This window comes from Leishmania panamensis, assembly GCF_000755165.1.
Source record: "Leishmania panamensis strain MHOM/PA/94/PSC-1 chromosome 23 sequence".
In the NCBI taxonomy this organism is placed as follows: domain Eukaryota; phylum Euglenozoa; class Kinetoplastea; order Trypanosomatida; family Trypanosomatidae; genus Leishmania; species Leishmania panamensis.
Window position 1 is genome coordinate 237728 of NC_025869.1, and position 14724 is coordinate 252451.

Here is a 14724-nt window from a genome sequence, read left to right on the forward strand (position 1 = left end):
GCATCACGGTGCTACCACCTTCTCCTTTGTGCCCCTCCTCGTCTGCATTGATGAGGAATAGGGCTGGGAGCGTGCACACACGGGCACCCTTCCATGTAGTGCAGAAAGGGGGAAATGCTAAGCCAGCTCTCCCTGTAGCATACTACGCCAGTCCTCACTTTCCTCCTCCAAATCCCCGTTAGTCTTCATCTCTGACGTGGATGGAAACACCAAGAGCTTGCACCTTAGAAACGATAGCGGTAGCGGATGATAGGCACATCAACCTCATCGTCGTCGCCAATCATCCCCGTGACGACGAGATCAAAGTAGTCGATGCCATCCAGCAGCGTTTCGCCTTTCGACTGGGCCACCTCCGAGACGCGCTTCTCCTTGTCCTTCGCCTTCCCACCAAACTCAGTGTAGATCATCTTTCCATTTTGGAGCGCAATCATGAACACCTCGAGCTCGTAGCGATCACGCAGCAGCTGAACCAGCTCCTTGACGAACATGTCACGACCCTCCGAGATGTCGAGGCGGTCCCAGATGCCCCACCGCAGCTTCTTGCCGCTCGGCAGCGCGTACGAGCGACTCTGCGCGACGATCGGATCCGAGAAGGCAATGAATGGAAGAGCGATATTCACAAAGGCGCTGCGAAAGAGCGTCACCAGCTTCTCCGGCTCTTCATCCGCGTCAAGGTAGAACTTTTCGCCGTGGCTGCTGCCAGTTCCCGCTGCTGCGGACTTACGCGCATGGTGAAACTGTATGAGAAGGTACTTGAGCAGCTCAAAGCCGACGAGCCCCGTGACAAGAGACGTGGTTGTCACCATGGCAGGGATGATGTTGCCTGCGATGCGCTTTGTCTGGTTGAAGTCAGCGGCAGGGATGTTGTAGGCCCGCGCGCGTAGGTTGGAGCCGTAAGTGATAAACTGCACGTGGTGGTTTGTGATGTCGTCCTTGTCAAACTCCTCAGCGCGCATGCGGCGAGTGCCAAATTGGGTGACCACGGGCAGCTGCTCCACCGTCAGTCCGCTCGACAAAGACGTCTGCTGCGACGTCTGCCTCTCAGACGTGGCAAACACAGCGTGGCGAGGCACAAAATGAGGCACCGTCACTGCCGCTGCTTGTCTTACGGTCTCCTCCTTGGAGAGCGAGAAGGGTGGCAGCTGGTACACCTTGGCGAAGAGGCAGGCGCAGTGGTAGACAAACTCGATGTCCTGCTCCGAGCCGGCATTGAATTCCTGCGGCTTTGGTGGCTTCTTTGCGCCGCTCCAGAACAGCTGCCCATCCTCGGTACGCTTGTCAAGGGGGATGTTGTGCAGAAGCTGGCGGAAGCCATCGTTGAAGTGCTCCTGGTATAGAAGGCGCGCGAGTCGTACACACTCCTCCTCGTTCTTGGGCCACCGGCCCAGCGCGTCGTTCACGTTATGCATGACTGTATCAGCAGCAGCCGGGTCGTTGCGCAGATTGTTTGCGAAGGCTACCGGGTTGTCCAGGTACTGGTTCACGTCTGCCGGAACGCTGACAAAGAGCAGGTGAAACAAGTCGCGGGCCCACTGAATCGTGTGCTCGATCGCGTTCGGGAAGTTCTTGAGAGTGCAGAGCGGAATGCCCTTCTCGGGCGGGTCGTAGCTGCTGCTGTAGCTCTCGGTCACAAACGGTATGACGGGCTGCATGTTGCACTTTGTGCCAAGCGTACCGCTCTCCAGCAGCGGCTTCTGATAAAACAGACAGCGGGAGTCCACGTACTTGCGACTCGCAACGTTGTCCAGCGCATTGAGAATGACTGCCTGCTGCGCCCAAAAGTCCTCGTTAAAGATCACCTCCGTCTCCGGTGCCATCTTGGCCTCGTGTGGTGTAATCTTCACCTCGGCGTTGATGTGGCCGGCCGCCTCAGCTGCCACGACGGACTTCGGACGGCCAATATGGTGGTTGCGGAAGAGAAACTGCCGAGACAAATTGCTCATCTCAATTGTGTCCATGTCTGTAATGGACACCTCACCGAATCCCATCAACGCGACGTTCTTGATGAGCTCGCAGCCGAGCGCGCCGGCACCGACGATGAACGCCTTCTGCTGCCGCAGGTACTGCTGAAACGCGTGGCCAAGCACTGCCTCCTGACCGGCGTACCGCGATGGCGCCGCCGGCGCATCGGGGAACACCGCCGCCGAAGAGCACAATGCCGACGCAGACATGGTCTTTGCTCCGTACTGCCACGCCTGCAGCACCTCACGCGCGTCGTAGTACATCCACTGGTGCAGCGGTGTGAACTTCCCGCTGCACACCTTCAGTGCCTCCTGCGCCGCCATGCCACCAATGAAGCACGTCATCGGGTTCAGGTCGCCACCAAAGACAGGCAGCAGCATGCGCATGATGGGTGCCTCTGCGCCTGGGTTGATGGACTGCGCCACCTTCACGATAGTCTCCACTTCAGCGGGTGAGGTTGGCACGTTGCCGTGGCGGGCGACCGCGGTGAACATCGCGTGCAGCGTGGCGGCTGCCACGCACTTCTCCTCTTTATCGAAGATCATGAGGCACTCGGGGTTGTGAAGACTCTCGGCCAGCGTTCTGTAGTGCTCCCTCCGCCCCTTCTTGGTGGTGTGCAGGTAGGCGCTCGTCCCGACATCAACGACTACGCCAGCGCTGACGAGGTCAGCAATGCCTTTCAGTCGCATAGTGTGTGGCGAGATTACCTCCGCCACCTCAAACAGCTTCCACGCCGACGGCACCGCCGGCTCTGTCGTGTTAGCCTGCGGTAGCGCCGAGAGGCCTGTAAAGTAAACCTTGCTGCCCGTCTCGCATTCGTGATTCTTGTCCTCGTGTAACGTGACGAGACCATCCGACGACAAGGCTGTCACAACACACGTCACAGTGTCCTCGCCGTCCGAGTCCACAATGTCCAGCGATTCGCCGCCATCTACGAAGATGCAGCCGCAAACACCGCGACTCTCGCAGCTGATGAATCTCACCTTGTTCTCTCGCGCCACATCGTTCGCCACCGTCAGGGTAGACGTGTAGGCATTCGTGTAGATCACCACGTGCACCACGGGGATGTGCAAGAGCGGGTCGCCACTAACAGATGAGACTTCGACGAAGCGGTTGAGCTCCTTGGCGGCCTGCGCCACAGCAGCACCGCGTGGCTTCCCTACATCATCCGGCCGCAAAAAAAAGTTGGTGCCAAGATCCTCGATGGTGACCACGGCGTTGTCCAGCACCTTGACGCTCTTCACCCCAGTGAGCACGATGTTCTTGATAATTTCCGCACCGAGGCCTTTGGCGCCAACGACGAGCACATTCGTCGAGCCGTACCTCGCCTGCGTCTCCGACCCTACCACATACTCCTGGCGGTTGTACAACTGCCGCTTTTGCTCGTCCTCGGACAACATGGTGACTGCCTGAGTACCCCCACGCGCCTGGGTGTGAGAGCTCGATGCGCTGACGTGTATCAATGCCAGCAGCAAGGCAAACGACACCTGCAGATACGAAGTGCAACGTACTTTCCTGCTCAGGACGTGGCAGGGAAGCAAACAGGTGGGCGGGCGGGTTGGGGGAGTGCGTGCGAGAAGGTGGTGGTGATGATAGTCTTCTGAAGTAGTAGCGCACCAACGAAAAGAATGCCTGCGACTAAGAGAGCAACAAGAGCGACAACGATAAACACAATAGTCGGCGAGGTAGAGAGGAGAGGAAAAACAAAACAAAAAATCGCGCTAAAAATGATGCTAATGAATGAAGTGGTAGCGAAGCGTACAAGGAGAGAGAGAGAAAAGTGAAAAGGGGGCTACAATATGTGCACAGCGAAAGAAAGAGGCTGAAATGGCGAATTAAACTCAAGTGACATCCTTCTCACTCGCCAACGTCTCTCGCGTGTGTCTGGGTGCGTGCGCTCGCGCGTGTTTGCCGTTGTTTGCATGTTTCTGGGGTTAGGGTTCGGTGTCTTGGACACTTAGCCCCAAAAGGTAAACCGCGACAAGAGCAACAAGAAAGAAAACGAAGGGGCAGCGCGCGTAGATGAGAAGGAAAGCGAGAGAGAGAGCGAGAGAAAGGGGGCGTAGTGCTTTTTTTGTCTCTCTTCTGCTGAGCCCCTTTTGTCAGCCGCGATCCTCGCTGGACTTCGGACTCGAGCCGCCGCCTGTAAAAGGCGCGTTGACAGCGGCACCTTCTTTTGCTTTTCAGTGTGTCCTTCGATATACAAGTACGAGTCAAACGCCACTCCACCCGGCCTGTCGCAGGCCCATCCGCGTGGTGCCCTGCAGTGGCAGGCACACGCATTACAGCAATGCGCCGACTCAGCCATAGGAGCACCGCCCCTGTCTCAAACCCCACCCGACGCCACGACGCGCTGCCCGCCGCACGGGTGGCGCAAGCGCGTGCACTGTCGCAGACCGCCCCAACGCCACGCCGTCCGCGACCTGGCCGCCGGCATCAGCAGCGGCACGTCGCTCTGGCCCGCGCTGCCTGGTGGGTGCTTCACTCTGTCGCCGCCAGCCGTGGCTTGGCGTTGGCGCAGGGGTGGGGGACGGCTTTGACCTCCTCGAGGAGCGGGCGCTGGACCCCGGCATGCCGCGGACTGAGGTGTCTCTCCCCCCCCCCAAATGATCAGCGTGTGCGTGGCCCTATGCTAAAAAGGAAAAGATGAGAATAACAAAGGAAACAAAACTCCAGGAGGGGCGAGAGTGTATGGAGGAAGAACACTCCGAAGCGATTCAAGAAGAAGACCAAGGACAGCTGCTAAAGAAAGCATACGCTGTTTTTTTTCTACGGCACCCCCTTCCTCTCTCCCCCTCCCCTCCCAGTCTACGCCAAGGATGCGCCAGGTACAGGATAGACTACTTCGCTGGTTGTACCCTTTTCCTCACCGCCTGCACAACCGCGGTTTGTCGTCCCGTTCACCTGACTCAATGGCAGCATCGAGCATGCGTGTACGATTGCCAGCATGCGAGTGAGGCAAGGAATGGGATCGAATTTTGCTGGTTGTGGTTGTACTCTTCTATGCTTCCTTCAGGAGCCAAGGGGTGGTGTGTGCTTGTTTGTTGCGAGCAAAGGCAATTTCAAATCACCCGCATACACACAGCCCGCCCGCCTACTCCCTTCCCTAACAAATCGAGTGGGTAGGCAGAAACGATAGTCGAAGCACCGGCGAAAGGAGCATCACCACACGATTGTGACCTGCGCTCGCTCCTGCCTACTCGTTTATTGGTGCGTAGTTGCCTCTGCCCTCGTGGGATGCTCACGCTGTTTTGCTATCGAGTCGACAGCGGCACTAGCACGCGCTCACCTGTGCGACAGAGGTGAGAGTGAGCAAAGGACAGAGGAGAAAGCGAAAGCGAAAGATGGAAAGGGGTGAAAGATGAATGGTGGAAATAAAACAGTGGTAGAGGAGAGGAGAAAACAATACAAACAGTCGCGGTGAAAGAGAGTAAAAAGCCGGAAATCAACACAGCACAGCACACGCGCACGCACGCCACGCCACGCGCGCGCGTCATCGAGCGAAGAGGCAAACCATGAGACAGAAAAGACCAAAAGTGACATCTTCGCCCCCCCCCCACCACCACCACCAGCAGCCAACACACATGGAAACATTATGCTGTGGTTGGCCAAAGAGGGGGGCTAATGAAAGACGCAATAGACAGAACGACAGTACTCAAAAAGGGAGATCCAGTGAGGAATGGTGGTTTCTCTTTTGGCCGGCAGAGGAGAAGGACGAGGAGGCGTTAACAAAGCTGCGCAGCTTGAGAGGGTGGGGGTATGAGGTAAACCATGTAACCATCGAGAAAACAGCAAGAGAGAGGGAGGGAGAGAGAGAGAGCACAACAGGAGTGAAGAAGTGCGAGCACCTGTTTCATCATCGCTGCTGCTCATACGTGCATGACTGACATCCTTTGTTGTCTCAGTAGCCGCTTCCCACGAACCCCACAAACAGGCACTAGCACCTTAAACTGTGTCAACAACAAGAGCGCGTGCGCTCACTGGTGCCTTCACACCACAGAAAAGAACAAAAAGAAAATTTATGTGGACATGTCTTGTACTACCTGAACCTGAGGAGCAAGCATAGAAAAAGAGGCACACCGAAACAAGCGAGAACGAGAACAAGAGCCCGCAAGTGCGATGGATGAGGGCAGGGGAAAGGAAAGAGTAGAGCTATGTAGCGACAGATGCATCTACTCTGGTAGGCGAATACGTAAAGGAGGCATCGAAGGAGCGTCAGCCGCACAAATCACACGCAGAGCGGGAGCGGGGAAAGGGACAGTGAACGGCAAATCACAAAGAAAAGGCGAGAAGAGAGAAGATGGCATCCATCGTAGGCAGTACACAAAGATTGAGGAGCACGAAAAACACAGGGAAGGATCAAAAGACACTCGGAGCGAAATGAGGCGTGCACCCACACACAGCAACAAGAGCACATGTAGACCCCATCCACGGGTACAGAGGGAAAGGAGCGAAGAGGAAAATGTGAAAGTCCACAAGAAAAGGGTCGGCGTAGAAGAGAAGCGATCGGGCCCCGCAAAGGAAAACAGACACACGCACGCACATGCGGTGGAATGCGGGAGATGACACAAAACGGGGAAGAGCAACGTTCACCCACTCGCACACTGCACCGCGCTGATTCCCCCTGCCCATCGCGCATCTCCCTCTTTACCTGGGAGCCTAAGGCGTGCTGCCATCGTCTTGATTGACGCCAAAAACAAATGGGGTACAGTGAACAAGGAAAGAAGAAAAAAACTGACACACACACACGCAGAGAAGAGGAGGAGGAGGGGGGGGGCAAAAAAACGCCTACGGAGAGAGAGAAGAAAAGAAAAGAGGAGGTAAATCAATAATGATAATAACTAAACGCTGTATGGAGTCAATAATAAAACAAAAAATTGAAAAAAAAGATGAACGAAGAGAAACGGTTGGAAAGCAAAGCAAACGAGAACAGAGCGAGCGAGCCCATCGCAAAACAGCAAACGCTTCAGGGAGAGAGCGTAACCGCGCGCGCGCATGCAGGACGAGTACAGAGAGAGAGGTAACCTAAGAGCACACGCATTAGAGAGCTGGGGACAAAATTCTATAGAAGTAGCAGAGCCTCCTGTCTCCTCTCGTACTGCATTAGATGCACCCGGCTGCTGTCACTACGACGTGCCTTGCGTAGCTGCAGCGGAGCGCTCCAGCAGAGGCACGCTCGCCCACCCATCCCCCTATCCTCGAAGATGTGGTGACTCACTTGCACAAGTGGGAGGAGCTCGACTTCACGTCCTCGTCACCTTCCGGTGGCGCTCCCTCAGGCTCTGCAGCGTCCGGAGCGCCTCGTACCTCGCCGAGCGGGCTTGCTCATGTTTCTCGCGCAGCGTCTCCAGCCTCACTTGATCCTCCACCACCATCAGCTTGTGCTCGATCGTTTTGCTGACAGCGATGACTCTCTCCATGTCCGCCAGCTTCTGTGCGGATAACTCCCTTTCCTCCCTTTCGATATCGGCCAAGCGACGAAGTGCTGCCACCTCTTGCAAGCGCTTTTCTCCGTACTGCCGGAGTACCTCATTGATGTTGATCGCCTCCAAGATCTGTGCTCGACGATCCTCGGCCTCGCGGCGGCGCGCAGCCCGCTTGTTGTAGTCCATCTCGTACTTCGCCACGGCGGCAGCCTTTTCGTCCGTCAGCGCCTCCACAGCCTTCAACTCCTCCTTCGCCGCCTGCTCTCGCACCTCCGCCACCTTTTGAATCCTCTGCAAACCTGTGTTGTCAGTGGTGTCATTTTTCTCGGCACTTCGAAGCTTCGCGAATTGCAGCTCGTAAGCCTCGAGCTTCTTGTAGAACATGAAGCGGTGGAATGTGCGCTGGATAATGAGGGCGGCGCGGTCCTTCTTGATCGCCAACTCACGCGAGTGCGCCTTGTTGAGCGACGTTTTCAGGGCCTTTGTCTGTCGCGCCAGCTGACGCGCTGCCTCCTGCTTTGCGCGCAGTGTTTCGCGAAGGCTGTCCAAATTCTGCCGTTGAATGCGCAAGGCTTTGTCGAGGGCGCCGGCGTGGAAGGCCATGCCGTTCTGCACCACTGCCTGGTCGTTCATCTTCACCAGTGTGACAAGGTTTCGAGCCCTACTGCTCCACTGCAACGTCGCCAAGGTGTCAACGTAGTTCTTCACTAGCGGGCTTAGTGTGGCCACCATGGTCGTACGAGCGTTGCCACCAATGCTGTCGCTCAGCAGCCATGTCAATACACTGTCACGGAACGGCACCTGGGGGAGAGGCCGCTCTTGGTAGCGCTTGCCGGTGATCTCTGCCTCCGCCATCTCCATCAGCATGTTCTGCCGCTCCGTGAGGTTGTCAATGACACGACGTAGCGCCAGCAGCGAGGTGTTAATGGCTGCCGACTCCTTAACGTAGTCCTGGAAACCACCGCGCTCGGAGCCTGCGAGATCAACCAGGTTGATACGACCCGCCTGGGTCTTGAAGGTGGGGAGGGCGTACTTGTTGTCATTCGGCACCACAACCTCCTGTATCACCGTCAACTGGAAGATGGCATGGCTTCGACTCGACTGGTTGTGTACAGCGGTCGCGCAAGTTGTGCGATGCTGTGAGCCGCGCTCCAGCAGAATGCAGCACTGCCCCCAGTTACTCACCTCGTACTTGGTGACACCTTCCACAAAGGGGCCGCTGTACGGGTCCTGCCGGATGCGTGCATCCTGCAGTCTCTCGTTGCCGCGGGTGTGGCGCAGCGTAGGGTCGAGCAGGTCACGCACACGCTCCATATAAATCTCGACAAAGGTCACCTCGACACGGAACTTTGTCACGCTTTGCGGACTCCTCGTCCTCGCCTCCTCCTCTATGCGTTCCTTCAGAATAACAAAGATGTCGTTCGACACGCGTGGGATGATGCCTTCCTCTCCGTCGCCACCGCATGAGGCGTTCGGGTCGTACAAGCCCATCATAGTGTATGTCTTGCCGCTGCCGGTTTGGCCGTATGTGAGGATGCAGCTGTTGAAGCCGTTGAACACGTGCGGCACGAGGTCCTTGGCAATGAGGTTGTACACATCCTTCTGCGTTGCGTACGTCTTGTGCTTCGTGTCCTGGAAGGTGTGCACAATGCGGTGCGTTGGCGGGATCGACCAGAGCGAGGCGTCAAACTCGAACTGCGCCTTGGGGGCCCAGTTATCCTTCGGGTCTAGCAGGATAGTCTTGGTGCCCGCCATCTCGACGATAGAGCGGCGCTCCTGGCCTTCCATCTCGGCCAGCTCCTCCTTGATAAAGGGGCGTACGCGCGACACTACGCGGAACGACGTGATCTCAGACACGCGATTCTTGAACGCCTCGGTTCCCTCCGCGGCGTCGGCCAAAGTGAGGTGGTGGTTGGGGTCCTGAAAGTGAGACTGAGAAACAGAGCCCCGCTTCTTCGGTGTATTACGTCTCGGCGTCATCGCGCGCGCTGGCGTCTTCCCGCGACTCGTGCTGCGCAATTTACGAGGCTTTGGCCCCTGGATGAGCCTCGGCTCGCCGTTGGGCATCATTGCCACTGCAGAGTGTGTGTGTGGAGGGAGGGAGGAGGGGGGAGAGGGGAGGTGTTTGTGCTTTGGCTTCAGCCTTTTTTTTCTTCTTGTGCTTCAAGTACGGAGGGAGAAAGTGGTGTAAGTGCAGGAAGAAGTACGAAAAGCAAAGGCACTGCAGTCAGTGGAATGACGGGGTGAGGTAAGCGTGTGCACTACGTGTCGTTGTGATGAATGGCTAGATGAAGCCAATATACTCTAGAGAAGAGAGATCGGACAAGAGAAGCAACGACTACCAAGCTGACAAGCAAGCACAAAAAAAGTTAGTCGAGGTGATAGGAGTTGCGGTGATCACGGCGTTGTGCAAAGCAAATTTGAGAAAAAGGAGAGGGGCTGGATACCAGCAGGAGAGGAATGGTGAAGCAAGGAGCGGTCAGTCGTAAGAGAGGCAGCTACCCACAGCCACAGTTACTACGACAGTGACAAGATAAGCCACACAGAACAGATAAACAACCACTGAAAGACGTAATGGAGCACCGCACGCCACCTTCACTCAACGAGAAGGAAATAGCGAGTAGGAAAGAGGTAGCTTATATTTTGCTTTTGAATCCTCACAGGCAGGGCGAGCGGGAGGCAGAGCGGCCAAGATGCACGTCGATGCGCTCCTAAAAAAAGCGACTCCAACTTCGCCTGCCTTCTCTCTTTTTTGTTTCTTGTAGGAAATTGTGTAGAGTATAGAATAGGAAAGGGCTGCGTGTGTGTGCGTGTACAAATAAAGACAGGAAGTCGTGGTGCCAGTGAGGGAAGAGAGGGATGGGAAAGGAGAAGCAGTGCAGAGAGAGAGAGAGAGAGAGAGTGTGTGTGTGTGTGTGTGTGTGAAGGGGGCCTCTATGATAGACGTTGCACAGGCATGCGCTGAAAGAGGAAGAGTGCGGCGAGGGGGGAAAGCGGTGGCGCACACGTCTTGGGAGGCAGTGCCACAAATCTCTCCCCCCTCACGCCCACTACGCAGCCAAAGCTAGATGAAGTGTGCTCGTCTCCTCGGAAGACGTGATGTCAACACCTCCTCGTTTAGTGACTGCAGTCCTACGTGGCATATCCGCTGCATACATACACTCATCCATGGCCTTTCCTGGTTAGCGCATGCAGCGCGGCGTTAGTGTCCTTCATCCTGTCGAATTCGATGCGGGTTGCATTGCATCGTCTATTCAGTTTTTTTTCCTGTTTGCTGGGCTTCTTCCATGCGCCACAAATCAACAAGATGCACCATCGTCGTCGATGGTACCGCAACGGTGGCGCATGACACGCGAAGCTATCTACAAGAGAAGGGAAGACTGACGTGTATGCCTGTGGGCATGTGAGTCGTTACGCATACACTCTGCTGCCGAGATTGCTACCTCTCCTGAAAACTGTCATCCACCATCCTTGCAGAGGGAGAAGGGGAAGGGAGAGAGATGTGGTGGCCGGCAACTTGGCATCCCTCCTCCTCACAGCTGTGTGTGTGTGTGTGTGTACGTGACCAAGCGCGAGCTTCACCTCGCCGGAGCAACAGTAAAAGAAAAAGACACGCACAGATATGCAGGGCTGAGAAAACAACAGGGCCAGTCAAATCTGCTGTAGGTGCTGTAGAACGTGTTACATTGTACATTCAGTTGGAAACAAATAAAAGATAGAGGATAGGGGAAGAGGAGGAGAGCCATCACGCACTCCAGCAGGCACAGAGAGAGAGAGACACACACACACGCATAGGCGCAGAGCAGGCACTGCCGCTTATAATGTGCATTGTGTATTGCCGACGGCCAACGCGCCCGTTTACGCATCACTGACCGTTAGAGATGCGTGTGGCATCAACGCACAGATGCGCACGTGCATAATCGCAACCGCGACTGCCATGGGTGCCCCTTAGGTCCGACTACTTGCGTTTGCCTCCCTTTCCCGTTGTGAGCGGGATGATCGGATCTGTGCTAAGGTCTATGGGCAGCAGCGAACTCGTTTGGATATCCTCCAGCTCAGCCAGACGCGCCGCCGCGCAGGCCGAGAGTGGGCCGCGGTCGCACGCTGCGTCCACTGCTTCGAGAAATAGCGCTGTGTACAGCTCAATCCATGCACTACGCTCTGCCGCCAGTGCCAAACTGCGTTGCGCATGCAGAGCCACCTTCTCCGCTCGCTCGAGCGCCGCCACACTTTTCGGTGGGGCCTGAATGGCGCTGAAATGCAGCAGCTCCTCTTCAGAAATCGAGTCCAACACCATACGCTGCGCCGTGGTGACTTTGGTGGCGGCCGGCGCCAAGACATCTGTAGCGGCCGCGCCACCGACGTGATCGCCCGCTGCTGCGGTTCCACTCCTGCCACACGTTAAGGTGGCCCGCTTTTTGCTATGGACGCTCTGCGGTCGGTGGGCAGTGCTGCCAGATGGCGAAGCACCGCCCGTGTCTCTGGTGGTGGCAGCGCCGCGGAAAGCAAAAGCGCCACTGGCCGCAGCGAAGGCCTGCATGAAGGGTGTCGCAGCGGTGGCGAGCTTCTGCCCAAGCATATTCTCGCACTCTCGTTCCAGCATCGCGGCACGACGACTCTGCACACTGTCGGCGAGGAGCGTGGCGGCTCGCACCAGAAGCGCCGGCAGCGGCAGTGTCTCCTGGTCCAAGCACTCGATGCTCCCACTTCGGCTGCTGCACTGCTGCGACGCTCGAGCGGCGCGCAGGAGGACGAGAAAGGCCGCGAAGAACGTCTGCCGCGTTGGTGCATCGCGCACCGCCATCATGAGTTGCAGCAGAATGAGTAAGGAGCCATCCCATTGGCCTGAGACCGAGACAGTCTCCACGATATCCGTCGTCGGTGCTGCTGGCTCCTGCTTAGGTGGTGAAACTGGCGCTGGCAAACTCGCGTACAATCCAGACGGCTTTACACGTGCGTTGAGGGACGGCGCTGCCACGGCAACAGCCGGCTCTTGTGAAGCTTCGTCCGCCTCAGCATTCTTTTGTCTACCCAGCGTCCGACAAGTGTCTTGCACCACCGTATAGAGCCTCTCAAGCTTGTCGTACACGGCAGCTGTGTAGGGGATGTGATCAAAGGTGAACCGGTTCGCGAGGTTCCACGCTTCCTCCTGCGCCCGTCGGCGTATCCGTTCGGCTGCTGTGGCGGCCTCGGCCGCCCCGTCTAACGCTTTGATATGCGCCGACAAGGCAGAGCCCTCGATGGCGTCTACGTCCACACTGATCCTCTGCACAAGTCGACGTTGTGCATCCAGCACTACCTTGGCTTCGATGGCCTCCGCCACGGGCGCGGCGAGCCACTCCAACGACGGGCCGTCGTTCTGGACGAGCGCGCGCAGGCGTACAAAAATACGCTCCGGCGCGGGTGGCACTGTGAGCAGCTCGTACGTGTGCTGAAACAAACCAACTCGATTTGCACGCACCGAGAAGGCAAAGATGCCTTCTTCGTCCGGCAGCACCACGCCGCTCATTGGGGAAGAGAGAAAGAAAAAGGAGTCACGTGCAGTGCGCTGATGGGCGGCGAGTGAGTGTGTAATTCTTGTGGCAGCGGTTCCATCTCTATCGCTCTGCAGTTGCCGGCGCCTCTTGCATTTGTCCTCCTCCCCCTCTTCTCCTGATTCGGCCTCCTCGATATCAGCGGCGGCATCTCTTGAGTCGCGCTCGAGCTGCCCAAGCCGCTCTTCAACGGAGTCCACCGGTACCCAGCTAAAGTAGATGGTAGTCGTGCCGGTGTTGTGCAGCGTCACGGTGCCTTGCACTAGTTCGTGTGGACACGTCTGGAAGAGCAGGCTGCGCGTTGACAGCTCCATCACTGGGCCAGACGTCTGCATGACCTCCTCTAAGTCCTCACTAACCGCAGTGTAACTCTGCTGGTGACGCAGCGAAATACCGTGCTTGTTCACCTGCAGTGGATGAAGCGGGGATGTGGGTGCCGCATACATTGTTCGCGAGCACTTTTCGCGCACGCTGCTGTCAATCAAGCCGACGGAAGAATCGTACGGAAGCTCAGACGGGGTGGCGGTGGCCACACTGCCAGAGAGCAGGTCCTCCATCTCGCGGTCACCCTCCTCCGCGAGCGCATCCTCCCCATCAGCTCTACAGCCGTGGTTCTTCAGAGTAGCCGGGGTGCTGGCGCCGTGTGAGTGCGCTCTGCTGGCAGCCACGGTACTCAAGCCCTTCCGCTGACGCATGCTGTCCGCTGGCTTAACAGTGCTTGCTAGACGACTTGGTGCCGCTGAGGTGGGAATGGATGCCCACAACTGCGTTTGCGGTGGAGGCGGATAGTACTCCACTGGCGGTGCTGAGGATGGCCCTGCAGCCGTCCACTCATGCTTCTGCGCCTCCAGCTCCTCGGCTGAGGCGCAGGGTGCAGGATGCCCGTCGACATGCAAGAAGGCGCGGGGTTGCAAAAAGTGGCCGAGCCGCTCCTGCACGTATGGTGCAACGTGGCGCAGCCGGGCCTCATAATAGAAAACTCCGCCGCTGCCCTTCTCATGCTGCCCCGCAACGTATGTCCCCTTCGATCCGGTTCCGATCTCGGAGTCATCGGGCGTGGCTGCCGTCAGCGCTGCTCGCACACGACTCTGTGCTGCAGCGCGCTGCTCCACTCGCTGCATAGTCGAGTCAACAAAGCGGTGAGACTCTACGGTTGTATCCTGTCCTGCTGTCACATCTCCTTCAGACACGACGCGCGTATAGATCATGTGATCCTCCGGCAGCGTTGTCGGGTCTCGAGCCTCGCTGTACAGCTGGTACGGGAACGACGTGCGGCCAATCGGAACGAGCCGCCGCGCCGACCGCGTGTCTGTGCAGCGCAATAGCCCTTCCCAGGCGTGGCTGCCGTCCTTGATCACCTCGGGCTGTGCCACGGCGAGTATTCCAAAGTCCTCCCGCTTCGCCCTTGCGGCGGGTGTGGCTCCAGTGAAGTTGCGTGCCGGGGAGGCGCCAGCGCTGCCAGAAGCCGCGGATCTGTGCGAAGTTGCAGCTGTGGACGATAACTTGCGATTGTCTCCCTTGCCTGTCGTAGACGACGAGCCTGTGGTGGTGGCGAGGTGTGTTTGCATGCGCATCCACGCCGCTTTTTGCCGCTCCCATCGCGCCAGTGCTTTGGTCTGGCGGTGCCGCTCGTCGTAGAGGTCAGTGGTGGCATGGCCAGCATCCGCGGGCCCCCGGCACACCATTCCTGCACGTGTCTTCATGGCGCACAAAGGCCTTCAGGTCGCGCAGAAGAGAGAAGATGACAGGCTGGAAAGGGTACGCTCACGCCTGTGGGGGGGAGGGTGTTTTATATATGGGCG

General features: G+C 57.4%; 3 protein-coding genes across 3 annotated transcripts, besides 1 other annotated feature; all 3 read right to left on the minus strand.

Moving 5' to 3' along the window:
- Positions 1–224: 224 nt before the first annotated feature.
- Positions 225–3362, minus strand: LPMP_230710 (ubiquitin-activating enzyme E1, putative; the record flags this gene model as incomplete). The annotated part of the gene is made up of 1 exon (XM_010700926.1): positions 225–3362. The coding sequence occupies one exon, from the start codon at positions 3360–3362 to the stop codon at positions 225–227; it is 3138 nt and encodes a 1045-aa protein (XP_010699228.1).
- Positions 3363–4136: 774 nt separating this feature from the next.
- Positions 4137–4557: a repeat region.
- A 2648-nt stretch (positions 4558–7205) lies between these two features.
- LPMP_230720 (kinesin, putative) lies at positions 7206–9368 on the minus strand (the record flags this gene model as incomplete). Its single annotated transcript, XM_010700927.1, has 1 exon — positions 7206–9368. The coding sequence occupies one exon, from the start codon at positions 9366–9368 to the stop codon at positions 7206–7208; it is 2163 nt and encodes a 720-aa protein (XP_010699229.1).
- Positions 9369–11346: 1978 nt separating this feature from the next.
- LPMP_230730 (hypothetical protein) lies at positions 11347–14625 on the minus strand (the record flags this gene model as incomplete). Its single annotated transcript, XM_010700928.1, has 1 exon — positions 11347–14625. The coding sequence occupies one exon, from the start codon at positions 14623–14625 to the stop codon at positions 11347–11349; it is 3279 nt and encodes a 1092-aa protein (XP_010699230.1).
- Positions 14626–14724: the final 99 nt, after the last annotated feature.